This window comes from Xiphophorus maculatus, chromosome 11 (assembly GCF_002775205.1).
Source record: "Xiphophorus maculatus strain JP 163 A chromosome 11, X_maculatus-5.0-male, whole genome shotgun sequence".
Lineage (NCBI taxonomy): Eukaryota > Metazoa > Chordata > Actinopteri > Cyprinodontiformes > Poeciliidae > Xiphophorus > Xiphophorus maculatus.
The window spans coordinates 32,348,795-32,366,040 of record NC_036453.1 but is presented as its reverse complement, the minus strand read 5'-3'; the positions used below and the strand labels follow the sequence as shown (position 1 = coordinate 32,366,040).

At 39.2% G+C, this 17,246-nt stretch overlaps 1 protein-coding gene across 1 annotated transcript; it reads left to right on the top strand.

The window, feature by feature from the left end:
* Positions 1 to 265: 265 nt before the first annotated feature.
* On the top strand, positions 266 to 2,453 carry bsx (brain specific homeobox). The gene is made up of 3 exons (XM_005813756.2): positions 266 to 613; positions 1,214 to 1,404; positions 2,127 to 2,453. The coding sequence occupies exons 1-3, from the start codon at positions 373 to 375 to the stop codon at positions 2,376 to 2,378; spliced, it is 684 nt and encodes a 227-aa protein (XP_005813813.1). The 5' UTR covers positions 266 to 372; the 3' UTR covers positions 2,379 to 2,453.
* The last annotated feature ends 14,793 nt before the right edge of the window (positions 2,454 to 17,246 follow it).

The window sequence follows — 17,246 nt, the reverse complement described above, 5'->3', positions numbered from 1 at the left end:
CTCCATCAGAGTTTTAGCTGCTTTTCAAATGATTTATTGTGTGGTCACAGGTGCGCTGCTTATGTCAAATCAGTTTCCTTTTTTTCCAGAGCCTTTGAATGCGTCCAAAACCAATCAGAACGAAGAGCCTATCCCTCACGCGGCCCTCTCTGACATACACAAATCTAATTGGCTGATGGGCCAATCAGCTTCCCCAATCCGCCACTCTGCCTCAATAAGTCCCACTAACGCCCCCTCCTACCGACAGCTGAGTGATGCCCGGCACCGTGTCGCTCGGCTTTCACACACAGGGTGCATTTAATCCGCGGAAGCTCGCAAGGGACAGTCAGATGCTGGTGCAGGTTTAAGGAGAGGGAGGAAAACACTATCACCATGAGTGTGAACTATGCGTCCGCAGCGCCCACGCAGAGATCCACGTCATTTTTCATTGAGGATATCCTGTTGCACAAACCAAAGCCACTGAGAGAGGTTATTCCCGCGCCCTTCTGCAGCTCCCTGGCCTCCAGAATGCCCATCCTGGAGTATGGATATCCTCTGATTCCGACGCCAATTCTGGCTCCTCATCCTCATCCACTCCATAAGCCGGAGCATCACCAGTACTTTTTCACACCTGGTAAGAACTGGGAGGGCGCCGGAGGTTCAAGTTAAGGCCTGGAAGAGAAAATTGTCACCAACTCCTGAATAAAAATGCTTTTGGAGCCTGTTAGACTTTTTTTTTCCAGGAGGGAATAGCAAAATATTTTATCCGATTAAATTGTGACTGCTGCTTTTTATGTTAGGGTTTTAAAGTTTAGATTTTTTTCTCCAGCTGCTAAAGTGACAAAATTGGAAATTAACTTTACTTAAAAAAAACACCAGCAGTTATTTAACTATTATTTAAACATACTTTGAATAAGTACTTATTATTACCGTTTCTGAAATTTAAATATTATCGATGTTTTCTCAACTATTGAAAAATAACAGAATTATAGAATATTATAGAACTGTGCAATGAGGCTAAACTGATATGGCATTCATGTATAGTTTGTTTTTTTGCATCAAGTTAGGTTATTTTTATTTTCCTTTAAAAAAATCTTGTTAGTCTTGAATAGTTTACATATAATAGTTACATATATGATTTGCACCGCAAATCCAATTTTCTTTCTTTTGAGCGAATGTTCTTTCCAATCTTGGGACTCCGCAGATAGATGTGACTTGTCTTGATGTTCAACAGGGATGCAGATGCCGGCTCTGTTCCAGCACCACGCAGAGTTACCAGGGAAACACTGCCGGCGCAGGAAGGCCCGAACCGTGTTTTCTGACTCCCAGCTGTCCGGACTGGAGAAGCGCTTCGAGATCCAGCGGTACCTGTCCACACCGGAGAGAGTGGAGCTGGCCACGGCGCTCAGCCTCTCCGAGACACAGGTGCACGCAAACACACCTTACACTTCTATCCAAACACTGCAGGATAATCATTTTCCACCGATCCTTTTTAAAAAATATATAATATTTACAACGTGATAGTGAACCTGTCTAAGAAATGAAGCTCTGCAGGTATACACAGAACATTTTAATTCTACAGTTTTAAATACACTGACCGTGTGACAATGGAAATACACTCCATTTAATTGTGATGTGTTCATTCAGGCAAAACAGTGCAGTTTATGTAAGTTGTTGAGATTGCTGGGGCCAATTAATATTTTTATTGTACTTATTCACTGTTTAATTTAATTTTTATTTTACTGCTGTCTCATTTTTAATTCGCTTTAACAGAAAGAAGATCTGTAACCAAGAAACCAAGCGTTCAGTAATGATTTGTTTGATTTTATTGAATCACCAGAACGGCATATATAAATATAAACAGCAGATTCCATTTTTGTTATAATACAAGAACTACATTTTGCATCTTGTCTATTTGACTTTTTAATTTTAAGACTAGCTGCTTGATCAAAGCGAGATTTGTATGCGTAAAAGAGAATTGCGTTTGCGAGCTTAAACGATTGGTGCGTAAGCGGCGAGCTAAAATGTAGCCTTAATTTTTTTTTTTAAAGTTGTCATCTTTAATTTTAATTTATTATTACTATTATTATTGGATAAATTCCGGTATCAGAGATTCACATTTGAACGCCCTCTTCTCTCCGCTGCAGGTAAAAACGTGGTTTCAGAACCGGCGAATGAAGCACAAGAAGCAGCTGAGGAAGGCGCAGGATGAGCGGAAGACCCCAGCAGAGATGGAGCGCTGCGCAGAGAACTCCAGCGCGGAGAGCGACCTGAACGAGAAGAGCGCGGAGGAGCTGAGACGCGGCCTGGAGGCGGACTCATACATGCTGGAGGAGAACGACGACGACGACGACGTGGACATCGAGGACGATATTTGCTCCACAGATCATCTACTATAGGAGCGCACCTGTAAGCATCGGCCTCTGCTAATGAAACACAAACTCTGACCTTTCTCCAGAGATAAAGAGTTCAATGTGAGCTTATTATTATTATTATTATTATTATTATTATTATTATTATTATTATTATTATTATTATTATTATTATTATTATTATTATTATTATTATTATTATTTCCTTCTACAGAGTCTAAACCTGATAAATTCGTGTTATTTTGTATTTCTGTAAATTCCTGTACATAAATCTAGCTCCGTCATATAAACGCATTGTGCAACCCCGCCCCTCTCATACATTTGCACTTTCATCCCAAACAAGATATCTTTCTCTCTTTTTATCTCATGTTTAAATGTCTTTTGCAGTTTGTCCATTTTGTTGGAAAATGTCTGTAAATATACACATACAAAATATATTGAAACAGCACTGGGCTCCCTTTATTCGGCTGTTTTTATTTCAAGTGTGGAATCTCTGTTTTTACCGTTAAGGTATACTTCAACATCGATCCGTGTTTTTTTTTTTTTTTTTTTTTAACAATCAGGTTTTTAGACAATGAAAAATCCACTCACGCGCTTTAGGTCAGGTCGCGTGATGCTGATTGTTTCCCTCCATCCCTGTCACGTGGGCGCCGCTGTTTGAGGTTAAAAACTAAAATAAGATAAAAACCCTAAAGAACCACAGCAACAAATGAATGAAATGATATTCGATTTGTTTTTTTCTAAGTCATTTGTGCGTTTTTCAACAAACAACACAACGATTTTTTACTAGCGGTGCTCATAGTTCAGAGGTAAAATTCAGTTCAGTGATCACCAGCAGAGGGCTGCTGGAACGGCTTCATTGTTTTCTGTTTGTTTGTTGACAGCGTGTTGTCTACATTGCATGTTCATTGTGAGGGATTGCTGCAACATCAGAGACCCAGTGTAATCCGCTGGGTTTCCTTAAACACGTACCATTTAACCAATTAGGATATTAAACTGAACTTGACGCTCTGGACTGAATTGAATACAACGGAGTTTGAATCTTTCCTTATGAGTGGATTGATTATATCATTCCGTATATACAGTGGATCACTTGTTTTGTAAAGTACCTTGGGATACTTGTTAATTTAAATCCATTTTTGGGATTCTAAAAACAGAACACCATTGTTGAAATTTTTAAGCTAGTTTTTTTCCACTCTGGAATCATTGCAGATTACCTCTATAGAAAATACACAAAGAAGCAATAATAAATACATTTATTTTTTTTGCCTGATAAATATAATAGTTCTTTGAGAAAAAGGTAGTCAAATGAGAGAAACGTTTAATTTTTATGAATCCACTAGTACAATCAAACACACTGGAAACCATTTACTTGTCATGATTCCAACAGGACCAGAAAGATTCTGATCTCATATAGTAAATTCAGGTCTAGCCCTTACATTATTCTGAAACAGCTGACTCCTGTTCACTTTTGCAAATAGTAGAACTAATTCATAGTCCTAAATCAAATTTCTTACAAAGCTCTGTATTTTATTGTTGACTAATGAAGGCATTTTATGGGATGGGAATAAAAAAATATATATATTTAAATAAAGACTGAGAAATTTATGATCATACTTGTAGTGCTATTTAACTATAATTAACATAAGTATCAATTAAATCTTCAATTTTGCAGGATAGATAATTCATTAATACAGCTTAAATGTCCATTAACAAACCATGTTTTTCATGTATTCCCAACACAGATTTTTTTCTAGCTACTTGATTCTAAGCTAGTTGCTTCTTCACCTCCACAATGCATTTTAATTAAAGATTGATTCAGCTGTTAAAAACAAAGAATTGCACATTTAAAAAAATGTGTGTCTTTCACAGATTATTTCACTTAAAAATCTGCCCTCCAAAATGTACAAATCATCTTTAGACCAAGTAAATTAAAAAGTGATGAGATCACCCAATGAGATTTATCAAATGCATGTGTAGAACAATTACATGCACAATCCCAAGTGTGCTAATGACCAGTAGTTCAAAAATAAAAGCAACAAAAAGTAGGAAACATCCTGTCAGGTGAAAATAAAAAAAAATTAAGTCTGTCAAGAAGCACAGTCAACACAGGGTTTGACAACATTTATTCCCAGACAGTTGGGTCTAACATTTAGCAGGCTTGTGGCAAAGAACCGTCAGGCGGGCCAAGGCTGAGAAGAGTGAACTGAAAACATAATGTCCTGAAAGTATGAAATGGACAATAAAAGAAAGAAAAAGAAAAAAACACTTCTTGTGTCTGAAAAAAGTTGTTTACTGATAAATCAGGAATCCCCATTAGTAATTATTAGAGAATCATTAGTTTGGTTCCAGTCCAATGGAACACAAGGATTTCGCATACAGTCCTTATTACAGTTCGCAGAATGTTTCTCGATGATGAAGCCATTTTCTTACAAGATCTTACCAGAGAGTTGCAGAAAATCTAGATGCTTATTTGACCAGAATTCATGGTGAAAATTTAAAAAAGGAAAGGAAAAAAAGTCCCACAAAAAGCACCAATGTTTAACTTAGTTCATGACAAACTTTAGTTTCCATTAGAAAAGTTCAAACAGTCAAAAAATCCAAAGATAATTTTCTCTTGATTTATGGTTTTCATTTTAACCCTCAAACTAGTGCTTCAAATATTGCTGTTCATTATTTTAATTTGATTTCAGAGTTTATGACACACAAACGTTTGTTATGTACACTATGTTGAATGTATTAGTTTTACTGTAGTATATTTTCATTTTTGCATTTCCAAAAAATTAACCAGTAAAATGAAGCCTGGGAAATTAGTTCCACATTTCTGTGAGAGGAACTTTCTATGATTTATTAATGTGAGTGTAATGTGTGTATAAGCCACTAACTCCACCAGATCTTAAGTCTGGAAACCTGATTTTTAAAAGGCTTCATATGTGGGGCTGCAGGATAACATGTAAGTCCTCATTGGTCTTTGTGCAACATTCACCATATTTTTCTACTTTTTGAAAAGCAATTCATCTCATCTACAAAATGGGATTCTGATAAGCAGGCGGTGAGGGGGAAACAAACTCTCCACACACATACACACACGCACACATACAGAATAGGCCAGGCAGAAGGTGATCAATTAAAGGATTAAGTGTTTTGCAACACATGGACGCATCTGCATTTGGGCCTAATAGCAGGGCCATCAGCTCATTTTCAGGGGTCCTGCCGCCAACTGAAAGCATACTTCTCACATCAAAGCATCCATGTCTGCCTTAGCTTCCTGATGAACAGAGAGAGATGCTAATTTGGTCTCCTTCATGTTTAGTGGTGAAAGACTCCTTCAATTAACTGGATTTCAATGGCCAAAAATGAGTAGGTGGGTGGAAAAAGATGCAAAGAGACACAGCTGGGATAGGCAGCAATCCTCATTAAATTAAAAAGGCCGAGACCATTTGTTTTCAACTGTGCATCTAAGGACTTAACACTAAAAACACAGAACTTCAAAGAGTCCGTGATGGGTTAAATAGAGACTATAATCTAATTAAAATATTGCACACAGGTAAATAGTGCTTTGATAATGATCTGAGGGTTCAATTAGTAAAATGGGTGTTTTGTGTGTGAGAGGAATTATTGCTTATTATACGGCTGCAAAATCTAGGGACTTAATCCAGTGATCATCAGTGTTTGAGTTTTCATCTGATAAAGAAATGAAAACAAATAAATAGAGAACAAGTAAAGAGTCAAAGGAGCACGCAGTGCCAATGCCTGGGGTCCAACCGGGTGTCCTATAGGATCCAATCAGACTCAGACTGATGAACAGGTGACTGCTGACCCGCAGGACATGTGGTAGTTTGAAAATTCTATTATACCTCTGAATCTTTACATTAAGCTATACCTTTACATTTCAGCCTAAATGATTTAGGCTTGTGTGAAGCAGGGAAGGTTGATCAAAAGACCTTAAAAATGCAATTGGTCATCCACTCTATGTTTTCTTTGTTAAAATAGTTACTGTGGCAACAATCACCACAGTAATGTTTGTTTTTGCTTGTTCTGACATACTACATTTGGTATTTCAGAATCACAACCGTTTTTCTGTGTAGTTCTATGAACCCCAATATGTTTTGTTTGAGATCACTGCCATGTTCTTTGTCTCATCAAACAAAGAATATAGCGTGAAATTGCTGACTCAATTTAATTAAGGTCAACTCAATTCAATACAAAGGTTCAATAAAAAAATGTATGTTAAACTCCACCTTCTAGTCTTTTGGTAATAGTTGGGGACAGTGATGTCAGTAACTTTGTAACGTGGGCCACTTTTTTCAGTAACAAGTAATCTAATGCATTGCTATTTCACATCTAGGAATCAGATTAAAGCTACTTATCCAAATCACTGGCTGTTACTATTTTCTTTTGTAATTATTAATTGTATTGTACATCTTGGGGAGTGACCGCCGTTTCTATGCGACAGTTAGCAGCAACAGAAATGTAAACGATGGAGGAAAGTGAGAGATGCGTATTTTCTTGCTGGAAAAAACAGGATCTATTTTGAGTTTTTGTCACCAAGTTCAATTATTATAAGAGGGTTTGGTCTTTTTATTTATTTATTTATTTATTTATTTATTTATTGTATTTCTGAATTCACTTCCAAAGTTAATGAGTCACGGGTTGCATATTTTCGGCTCGTTTATGAACATGAAGTTGCTTATTTGGGCTTGGATATAAGCAAAAACACATAATAAGCCCCAGAATTTGTCTGACCTGCAGTTAGTTTTAGTCAGACTCTCCCTGTTCGTCATTTCCTGGATGATCTGTCTCGCTGTGTCTTTGTTAATGTCAAGTTAATATATTTGCTGTGACTGATGTCGAGCTTCGTGTTGCAACACCAGAAAACTGCAAACATCAAGACTAATATGAACACAATAAATGTGAAAACAGCCACGAATGAACGTGTCCATAAAGTTTCACAACTAAACGGTATTAAAGTCATTAAAATTTAGTGTCACAAATCTGTGCAGCGGGCCCTTGGAGCCGCAGGAGGAGTGCTGTGCACTGGGCTTTGACAGCAAGCAGGGCCGTAACAAAGAACTTGGACGTTGGGGCACCGAGTGGGGCTCCATCAATCAATCAAATTTTATTTGTATAGCACATTTCAGCAGCAAACACCTTGCACGAAAACAAACACAAAAATACAAAGTCATGCAATATAGAATCAACAATCAAAACATTAAATTAAGTCAAGTGCCATCATTAAATTCATAATTGACTAAGTTTCAAATCCAATTCTAAACAGGTGGGTTTTTAGTCGAGATTTAAAGGAAGTCAGTGTTTCAGCTGTTTTACAGTTTCTGGAAGTTTGTCCAAATTTGTGGTGCATAGAAGCTGAATGCTGCTTCTCCTCGTTTGGTTCTGGTTCTGGGGATGCAGAGCAGAACCAGAACCAGAAGACCTCGAAGGTTGATACAATAACAGCAGATCTATAATGTATTGTGGTGCTAAGCCGTTCAGTGATTTATAAACTAACAACAGTATTTTAAAGTCTATTCTTTGAGCTGCAGGGAGCCATGGAAGGAGTTTAAAACTGGTGTTATGGACTCTATCTGGTTTTAGTCAGAACTTCAGCTGCAGCATTCTGGATCAGCTGCAGCTGGAGGATTGATTTGTTGGGCAGACCTGTGAAGACTCTGCTGCAGTGATCAATGCGACTGAAGATAAAGTCCTATTTAGAGTTTTTCAGACAATAGTGTACCACACTATTAATACACACAAGTAGTTAATACATTTTAGTAATTTATTAATTACTATAAATTACTACAGCCATTGAAGTTAGCGAGAGGTTGGTGAATCCCAGGTGAGGTTCAGCTTGCTGCTGCCTCACCGGCTTTGCTTCCAAGCATTTGAATGAGAAATTGAAAATTCAGCGATTTTGAAGAAAAAATAATAAAAATTGTTTAATATAAATGAAAACTAAATACTTTATAGTACAAACCACAGGGTGAAAATAGCAATATATATTATCTTACATTATTTTTCCATGATGACAGCTGAGGCTCTGCCTCACCAGCGTCCCCTGACTGCACCTCACTGCTGTCTATAAACAATCTGTGTTTTGCTTAGTGATAAAGTTCCTGAAGTAAATGGACTTTTCAGTAATATTCTAATTTAATGAATATGATTGTATACTTAAGTGCACACACAAACACATTGCTTATATAGAAACACAAACACACATCTTCATGCTGGGAACGTTACTGTCTCTGCCTTCTGGTTGTTTGGCTGGAGGAAAGGAAAACACACTTATCTTATTGTCCTTCTCACTGATCACCTTTGAATGCACTCTTTGTGGTTTCATTTTCTCAGTATGATGCAGATGAAAGAGCGATGTGAGCCGATTATAAAAGAGGCTTTAATTAGACTTGAGTCTTCTCTTGTTATTCTGTTCAGCAGAGCTTCTACACCAAGCTCAACAAAACCGATGCCTGCAGTCAGTTAGCCCATCAGCATGATTCCCAGTTCAGTCTAGACTAAATTGGTCAAACATGCTCACTGTTTAAAGCTGGGTGTAATAAGTTTTATGTTGAATGGAAAGAATTTGAAATCAGTCATTTGCATGCAAGTGTATTGGGCAAAGCATCCAACAGCCCTCAAACATCTCAAAGGAGAAGCAGCTCAGACTGACTTCTAATGCTAACAGATGATGAAGAAGTAAAAGGGAATAATAGTGGCCACTACATGCACAATATATATTTTTGTAAGAAAAAAAAGTAAGGCATTTTGGTTTTTATCTTTGGTTAAATCCTTTTTATTCTTCAAGAAATAGATAAAACCAAGACTAGACATGGCTATGGGAATGTGTCTTGATGAAAAATGTAATCTTTAACATGGCACCTTAAATTTTCATTGCCAACATAATAGTCTGTTTCTTTATGCTTAGCCGGTGTGGAGCCTGGATATTATTAGATGAATACAAATTTGGATTTAGATGAAAGAAAACCATTCTGATAACTGTTCCTCAACATATCTTCATTTCTCTGTTTTTAGATGTAAAACAATCAAACTGAACAACGTTTCCTCAGTAGCTCTTACTCCACCTCCCACCAGTGACTAATGCTTTTTAAAACTGACTGTACTTATTTAAAAATACAAAGGACAAGCCCTATATGCGTGTTTGTTCAGTTCTGTCATCTCTGTCCCACAAATCAACCAGAGCTCAGTCATCACCACCAGGTTTCTGGAGAAAATGTAAAAAAATATCACTTTGGTTGACAACTAATTGCACTGCATTTTTCTTCTGAGCTAGTTTTCTTGCAGCCCAAGTCTGTAGTCTTATTTTTTCTTTTCAAACATTCAGTTCAAATTAGTTTACTCATATAGGACCAATTTACAACACTTGTCATCTTAAGACAATTCACAAAAAAAGTCAATTCAAGCCAATCATGCATACATTCCAATTAATCCCAGTTGTCAAACAATGCAGTCAAGTTACATTTTTTATCTCAATAAGTCAAAAAGATCTCTATCTAATAAACCTGTCAGATTGCATGGAGTCATGGACTTGCAGCATTCACTCCTTCTGGATGATGTAGCAACAGTAGACAATCGCTTGGATTGTGACACCATAATCCAGTGTATGCTACAGTGTGTGCTGTTACCACCACTTATCACATGCATCATTCTATAGTCTGTGAAAACCAAACTAGTTGGTCAGGATATTTAATTACAGCACTGTGACTGAACTAGTTAACCATAGAAATCAATGTGTTCTTAATGCTTTTGTGAACAAACATCTGCAGTTCAATAAGTCCATGTGTGAGAGGCACAACATTTATTAGTCAGAATACACTTGAACATGCTTTTACTGTTTATGTGTATTATAGTTCACAGGTACCGTCCCCATTTGTTTTGTTTATTATAATAAGTTCATTCTTCATTGTAGTTTGTTCCTTCCTTCAGAACTTGGTTTTGTCTGTCTCCTGTCTTGATCCTTGGTACTGACATTTCCTATATTTCATTGAATTGTTCCTGGAACATGCCTTTTTGCGAGGCAGTACACTGTTTCGTTCTGCTGAGGAGTGTTAGGCACCGAGAATGACAAGCTGAGTTTTTGTGTTAAGGTAAATAAAATACAAATATAAAACCTTTTTTTCTTCGCAAAGACAACTCTGGACGTCATCTATGCCTGATCCCAGCAACATATGTTTGTTACTGTGCTGAAATGAGCACTAATGTTCTTTATTTTCTGCTTCTTCAGGAAGAACAGGTACATTATGTCCAACAAATCCTAGTGTATTTTAAGGATATTTTATGTTTGAGAAGATTTAAGAATTGTAGAATAAAGCTGTAGATGTCGTATTTATAAAACTGGAGATTATATTGGTTGCTGTGATGACATTAGTTAATTATTAAAAGTTATTTTTATGCATATTAGTTATGGTATTAAACAGTCATGTCAAATGCAGTGGAACACTCCAAAGCAGACATAAGAAGTCACTGAGGAATTGAGTGTTTTGATTGGTGATCTGAGGCTAAGAAAGAGGGAGGAAATTGAATACAGTAATAAGTGAAATGTTATTACTGATTCAAAGATACAACATGTTACAAATTTGAGCTACAAAGTTTTGAAAAGCTGTTTTATAAAAGCTAAGTCTGGGATAATGATTATAAGGGTCTGTAACAAACTTTCTCTCATTTATTACTGAGATATTATACTGCTGGAAGCTAAAGCGCTGGTACTGTACTTAGAAATTGGTGATTGCAAATTTGATCTGCTTCTCTTCAAACTTGTCTGCTCTTGTACATACTCCAGTCCATGGACTTAAAGATTTTTTTTAAAAACCTACACTTTTGCTGTAACTTGTGTTTTAGCATTGAAGTAAACTCTACCTGCAGAGGAGAGTGAGGTCTTTAACATCCTGAAGATTTTCTTTGACTCTGATGTGGCATCAGTCATTTTCTACACAATAAACAGCTGAGGTTAGCAGTGCATCAAGAGCCAAAACAGAGAGACCAGCTCAGCATTGGGATGCCCTTTGGGGACTCACTAAACAGATGTGTACTAACCACACCAATAAGGTTGTGTTTAGTACCACACAACATTATACATTATTATGGATGCAAGGAAAAAGCAATGCTGCTATTTTAAGCTCCTCTATTTTTTGGCTGGAAGTTTTGTTCAAATCTGGTTTCATCTGTCAGAAAAACAGAATCTACAGTCCCTTACTCAGCAGTTTTTCTGTTTTTCTCCACTCAGCACATAATTGCCATCGTTAGACACTCACTGTAGAAAAATACTGTAAACTTATGGAATTTAAAAATCAAGTAGTAGCTTGAGTCCACAGCTGAGGTGAAGGAATCTGATGATTATCATGTATTAGTAATGAAAATCCACAAATCTGACTTGTATGGAAGGTTGAAAGAAAAAAAAGGAATTATTTGAAGAAAGGATTACAACATTCAGGTTGAAGAATGTGCAAAAACATTATGTGGGACAGAAAACCACCATGCTGTGTGAAACATGACTGAGGGCATGCTTCCCTTCAGTAGAGGGCAGGGCAGCTGATCAGAGCTGATGGGAAGATGAACACAGCTAAATAAAGGATGAATAACTCGAGACTAAGGCAGATGTTCACCTTCCATCAGGACACCAACACTCAACATACAACAATAATATAATGGTTTATATTAAAGTATATATATATATATATTGGGCTGCACAGTGGCGCAGTTGGTAGCACTGTTGCCTTGCAGCAAGAAGGTCCTGGGTTCAATTCCCGGCCAGGGTCTTTCTGCATGGAGTTTGCATGTTCTCCCTGTGCATGCGTGGGTTCTCTCCGGGTACTCCGGCTTCCTCCCACAGTCCAAAAACATGACTGTCAGGTAAATTGGTTTCTCTAAATTCTCCCTAGGTGTGAGTGTGTGTGTGCATGGTTGTTTGTCCTGTATGTCTCTGTGTTGCCCTGCGACAGACTGGCGACCTGTCCAGGGTGTACCCCACCTCTCGCCTGGAACGTAGCTGGGGATAGGCACCAGCAACCCTCCCGACCCCATTAGGGACAAGGGTGAACAGAAAATGGATGGATGGATGGATGGATGGATTAAAGTATATTCATGTGCTTGAAGGGCCCAGTCAAAGTGCAAACCTAAATGAAAATGAAAATTTGGGAAAAGACTTCATTAGTCTATTGTTTTTTGTTTAGCAACATTTCATGTGTAAAATGTCACTACAGAAATATCCCTTGCCTCTTTTGCTTTGCTCATGTCATGCTGCTTCCACTCATTCTGTGCCCTCGCTCACACACAGGCAGGTTCACATGCTGGACCTGTAGGCCTTGTCTCCCAGTTTCAGTCAGCTATACCCTGAGTAAAAAGCCCCAGAGTCCAAGTCATTCCTCCCAGCAGCTGCCTGACTCTCTAAGCAGGACCTCTCTGCTCTCACAAACCACAAAGTGGTGCAACATTTCTTCTGTTATCCAGCTAATGTTCTGTTGATGTGGCTTTAGCGTGTGTTCAAACTAGGTCCAGTGCTTTGTACCTAGTTACAAAATTCACAATTTTATGACACAACATCTGAGCAAATAGCTACATTGGAACACACTGAGTGAATAATATGAGCACCACAGTGTGTATGTGCTTTTGTCTGTGTGTAAGATTCTAGATAGATGGGTGCACGAATTAACCAAGTTGTCCCAGACAAAGGGGAGCTAATCACTCTAGACTGAACTGGACGCTCTTCAGAGGGAGGATTGTAGTTTCCATCAGGCATTGGAAATTGGCACAATGGGATGCCTTTCTTTCAAAGCTTTCCCCTCTCCATCAAGTCATCCTCATCTGCTTTTATTCTTAGGCACCGCAAGCAGATTGCTTTTCAAACTGAGCCCATAATCTTGTCAGACACGATGCTAGCAGGGTGGGAAACATGAGAGGTTAAGGTTGATGAATGAGAGGCTATGGAAGGCCTCTAACACCAAGAAGAGAGCCATACTTTTAGAATTGTTTTTCTAGATCAATTATTTTCTCTTTTTCTACCAGAAGCTTTCACCAGAAAATTAGCCTAAAGGTTTAAACATAGAACACACCCTATTTACTTGTGTTGTGTCTGTTGTAGGAGATTAAAGGTTGTTTCAGTACTGACATAAAATCACTTTGAATTAAGAACGTTGTTAACGCTAACTAATAGCAACATTGCTGAGTCACTTTCTTGTGAGGACCCACCTGAACAGCTCAGCTAAACCAGGGCAACAAGTAATTCTGAACCATTAAATGCAAATCTGTAATCTTTTGTGGCCCCAGGCTTCGCTGCTCCATCTTTCCTAATCACTTCATCTTCTAACACAACTTCAAGTGGCTTTTCAAACTCTGCAACTTGTAGATTTATATACTGATTATCTTATAGTGATTAGGCATTTTTGGGAGCTAGACAATTAACTTGATGCTTTGTGCCCTCAGTGACCAGAACTCTGACTGGATTAAGAAGTCCCCATACGGAGACAGCTGAAAAGAGGATTTAGGATTTCAAAGGACCAGTTATTTGTGTAACCTCTCTTATATCTTTACGGACATGTCCTTTTTTTTTGTAGACATTACTCAACTGCTTCACCAATTAATAATAACCAATTTTCTGAGTGCTCTGTTTCCTTCGGGATATTTACTCTTCTCTGGACAGAAACAAAATGTGTAGAAAGAATCCAAAACTTCTGTCTACACATTTTGCTCTTAGAAAAAAAAATTTTCTAAGAGCAAAAGAAAAAAATCTTTTGCAAAACCATTTTTACTCTAGAATATTGAGTTAATACCCTTGCTGACCTCTTCATTCAACATGTCTGCTGAAATGATCAAAATGCAAAACTAGCTCATCTGCCTCATAGTTCAGTATCTCAGAATAGTCAAAGAGGGATCACAACAAGCTGTGTCAGATTCTGGGTGGGGGTGGTCTTCCATTGGGTGGTAGAAGTAGCTTTTTGTGTATTCCTTTAATTGACTCACCATGTCCTTTGTAGAGCAGACAGAACCAAAACAATGTCTACCTTCTCAGAACACAGTCAAAGTTTCTCCAAGTGTGGGTTGGACACCATTTGGCAAAGATGTGTGGTTGTCGCTCACACAACGTTCAGTTTGGCCATTGGGCTGTGGGTGAAAGCCAGAAATGAGTCACAGTTTGGCATCTAAAGCAGAGCAAAAAGATTCCCAAACCCGAGAAGAAAATTGTGGACTACAGTCTGAGAGGATCTCATGAGGTATGCCAAGCAGACGGAAAACGTGTTTGATGAGGAGTTGGGTGGACTGAAAGGATATGGGCGCATTCATCTGAGAGGAAATTTTTAAAGCATGATCAATGATGGTGGAAATCTTTGGAGATGGGGTCTCCAAAGGTATAACCTAAAGTCTATAGCAATGTAAGGCCAAGATCTGGAGAGACTCAAAGGTGACTGAAGCAAACCGGCGGGAGGTTTATCGGTCTTGTTTCTCCCACAGGTGGAACAGATTTGGATGTACTGTCTAATGTCTTCATGAATGCTGGACCACTAAAACATGCTTGTGATGAGGGAAATAGTGTGACTGACTCAGGATGACATGAGAACTTTGCCATGCAAAACCAATAGATGAGACAAAACCTGACTGAAGTGGGGACATAGTTGTGGTTGTTAGGGCTGGTGTGAGGTTCTGGCTCTGACTTTTGAGTTTGTTTGACAATGTCTTCCATATCCTAAGTCAGAGATCTGATGATAGGGTTAGGAAGAATGGTTGAAGGGGATTTGTCAGTGTGGTCAAGGGAAAACTGACAGGACAGGACATCTGATTTGACATTCTTAGAGCTAAGATTGTAAGAAATAGAGAGGTTAAAACAGGAGAAAAAACAGGGACCAACTGGAGTGGCGAAAATGGAGGCATTTGATGAACTGGCCTGTGGCACTGACTCCCATCATGATGAAGTGCTTTGAAAGGCTGGTAAAAGAGCACATCATCTCCAGACTCCCCCCCACATTCGACCCGTTCCAGTTTGCCTACCGCCGAAACCGCTCCACTGATGACGCCATCTCCTCCACCCTACACCTGAGCCTGGCTCACCTGGAGGAGAAGAACACTCATGTGCGGATGTTGTTCCTGGACTTCAGCTCAGCGTTCAACACAATCATCCCACAGCATCTGGCAGAAAAACTGGGACACCTGGGCTTCAGCACCCCCCTGCACAACTGGCTGCTAGACTTCCTCACCGACAGACCTCAGTCAGTCCGGATCGGACAACACACCTCCGATGTCATCACCCTCAGCACAGGCTCCCCTCAGGGCTGCGTCCTGAGCCCTCTGCTGTTCACTCTGATGACACACGACTGCGCCCCCAGGTTCGCCACCAATCACATCGTGAAGTTCGCGGACGACACAACGGTGGTGGGCCTCATCAGAGACGACAACGACCTGGACTACAGAGAGGAGGTGGAGCAGCTGGTGGACTGGTGCAGAGACAACAGCCTGATCCTGAACGTTGACAAGAAGAAGGAGATGATCGTCGACTTCAGGAAGAACCGGTCCAGCCACGCTCCACTGCTCATCAACAGCTCGGCTGTGGAGGTGGTCAACAGCACCAAATTCCTGGGGTTGCACATCACTAATGACCTCACCTGGACTGTGAACACCACGTCTCTGGTCAAGAGGGCACAGAAACGCTTGTACTTCCTGCGGAGGATGAGAAGAGCACACCTGCCCCCGCCCATCCTCAAGACGTTCTACAGAAGCACCATAGAGAGCATTCTGACCAGCTGCCTCTCTGTGTAGTGTGGAGGCTGCAGCGCCTCCGACTGGAAGAACGCGAGGAGAGTGGTGCGGACAGCAGAGAGGATCATTGGGGCCCCCCTTCCCTCCATTCAGGACATTTCATCCCAGCGCTGCGTGTCCCGAGGCCGAAACATCGTCAGTGACCCCTCACACCCCCACCATGGACTGTTCTCCCTGCTGCCCTCTGGAAAGAGGTTCCGCAGCATCCGGTGCAGGTCCACCAGGTTCTGAAACAGCTTTTTCCCACTTGCCATCAGACTGCTGAACTCTTAACTGGACTGCACTTAAAATCTGGTCTCCACTTTATACCTTGCACATGTACAGAGCTAAATAACTTTTATTTTACTGTCAGTCCTGCACTTTATATTTTATATTCATATTTATATTCATATTTTATACTGTATTTTATTTTATTCTGGAGTAACCTCACAACCTTGGAACCTCAAAACACTGTCCTGAGCCGTATGCAACGAAATTTCGTTCTGTATTCACCCTGTGCATGCAAAATGATAATAAAGTCAGTCTAAGTCTAAGTCTAAGTCTAACTGGAGGGAAGACAGGTTTTTATGGTCAACCCATACCAGCACTGAATGTTCTGCGTCTTCCAACTAATGCCGACACTCCTCAAGAGCCAACAGAATGAGGCAAAGAAAAGCTTCATATTGAACAAAGGCATACAGACAAAACAAATCCTGATTAATCTTATTTAGGAAATAAGATCAATCAGATCAAGATCAGGTTCTCACTGTTTCGACTTTCCTCCCAAAGACAAAGGTCCAGCTTTCCCTATTTTAACTTTGTTCACAAACAAATTCCACAATGCTTAAGCTTTCCTGCTAAAGAAGATCTAACCATATCTAAAATCCTTAAAATTTCTTAATGCTTAACAAATAAAACATGCACACAAATTGATGCGATATGCAGGACAAGCCAACAACATGAAAATCAAAACAAAATGGGTTTCTGTGGTGCATGCTCATACCACCACCACATCTTGTTGGTATTATTTTGTTTTTATATTAGTTATAGCTTATAGTCTGTTAAGTTATTTAATTTAGTTATTTCATTTAGACATATATTTTCTGATGGGTGCACACTTTAGTTAATATCTGTCTGAATGGTTTACTTACACTTATTCTT

Coding starts and splice junctions, on each gene's coding strand:
- bsx (XM_005813756.2), top strand. CDS start 373: ATGAGTGTGAACTATGCGTCCGCAGCGCCCACGCAGAGATCCACGTCA. Junction 614..1,213: donor CCAGTACTTTTTCACACCTG/GTAAGAACTGGG, acceptor GATGTTCAACAG/GGATGCAGATGCCGGCTCTG. Junction 1,405..2,126: donor TCAGCCTCTCCGAGACACAG/GTGCACGCAAAC, acceptor TCTCCGCTGCAG/GTAAAAACGTGGTTTCAGAA.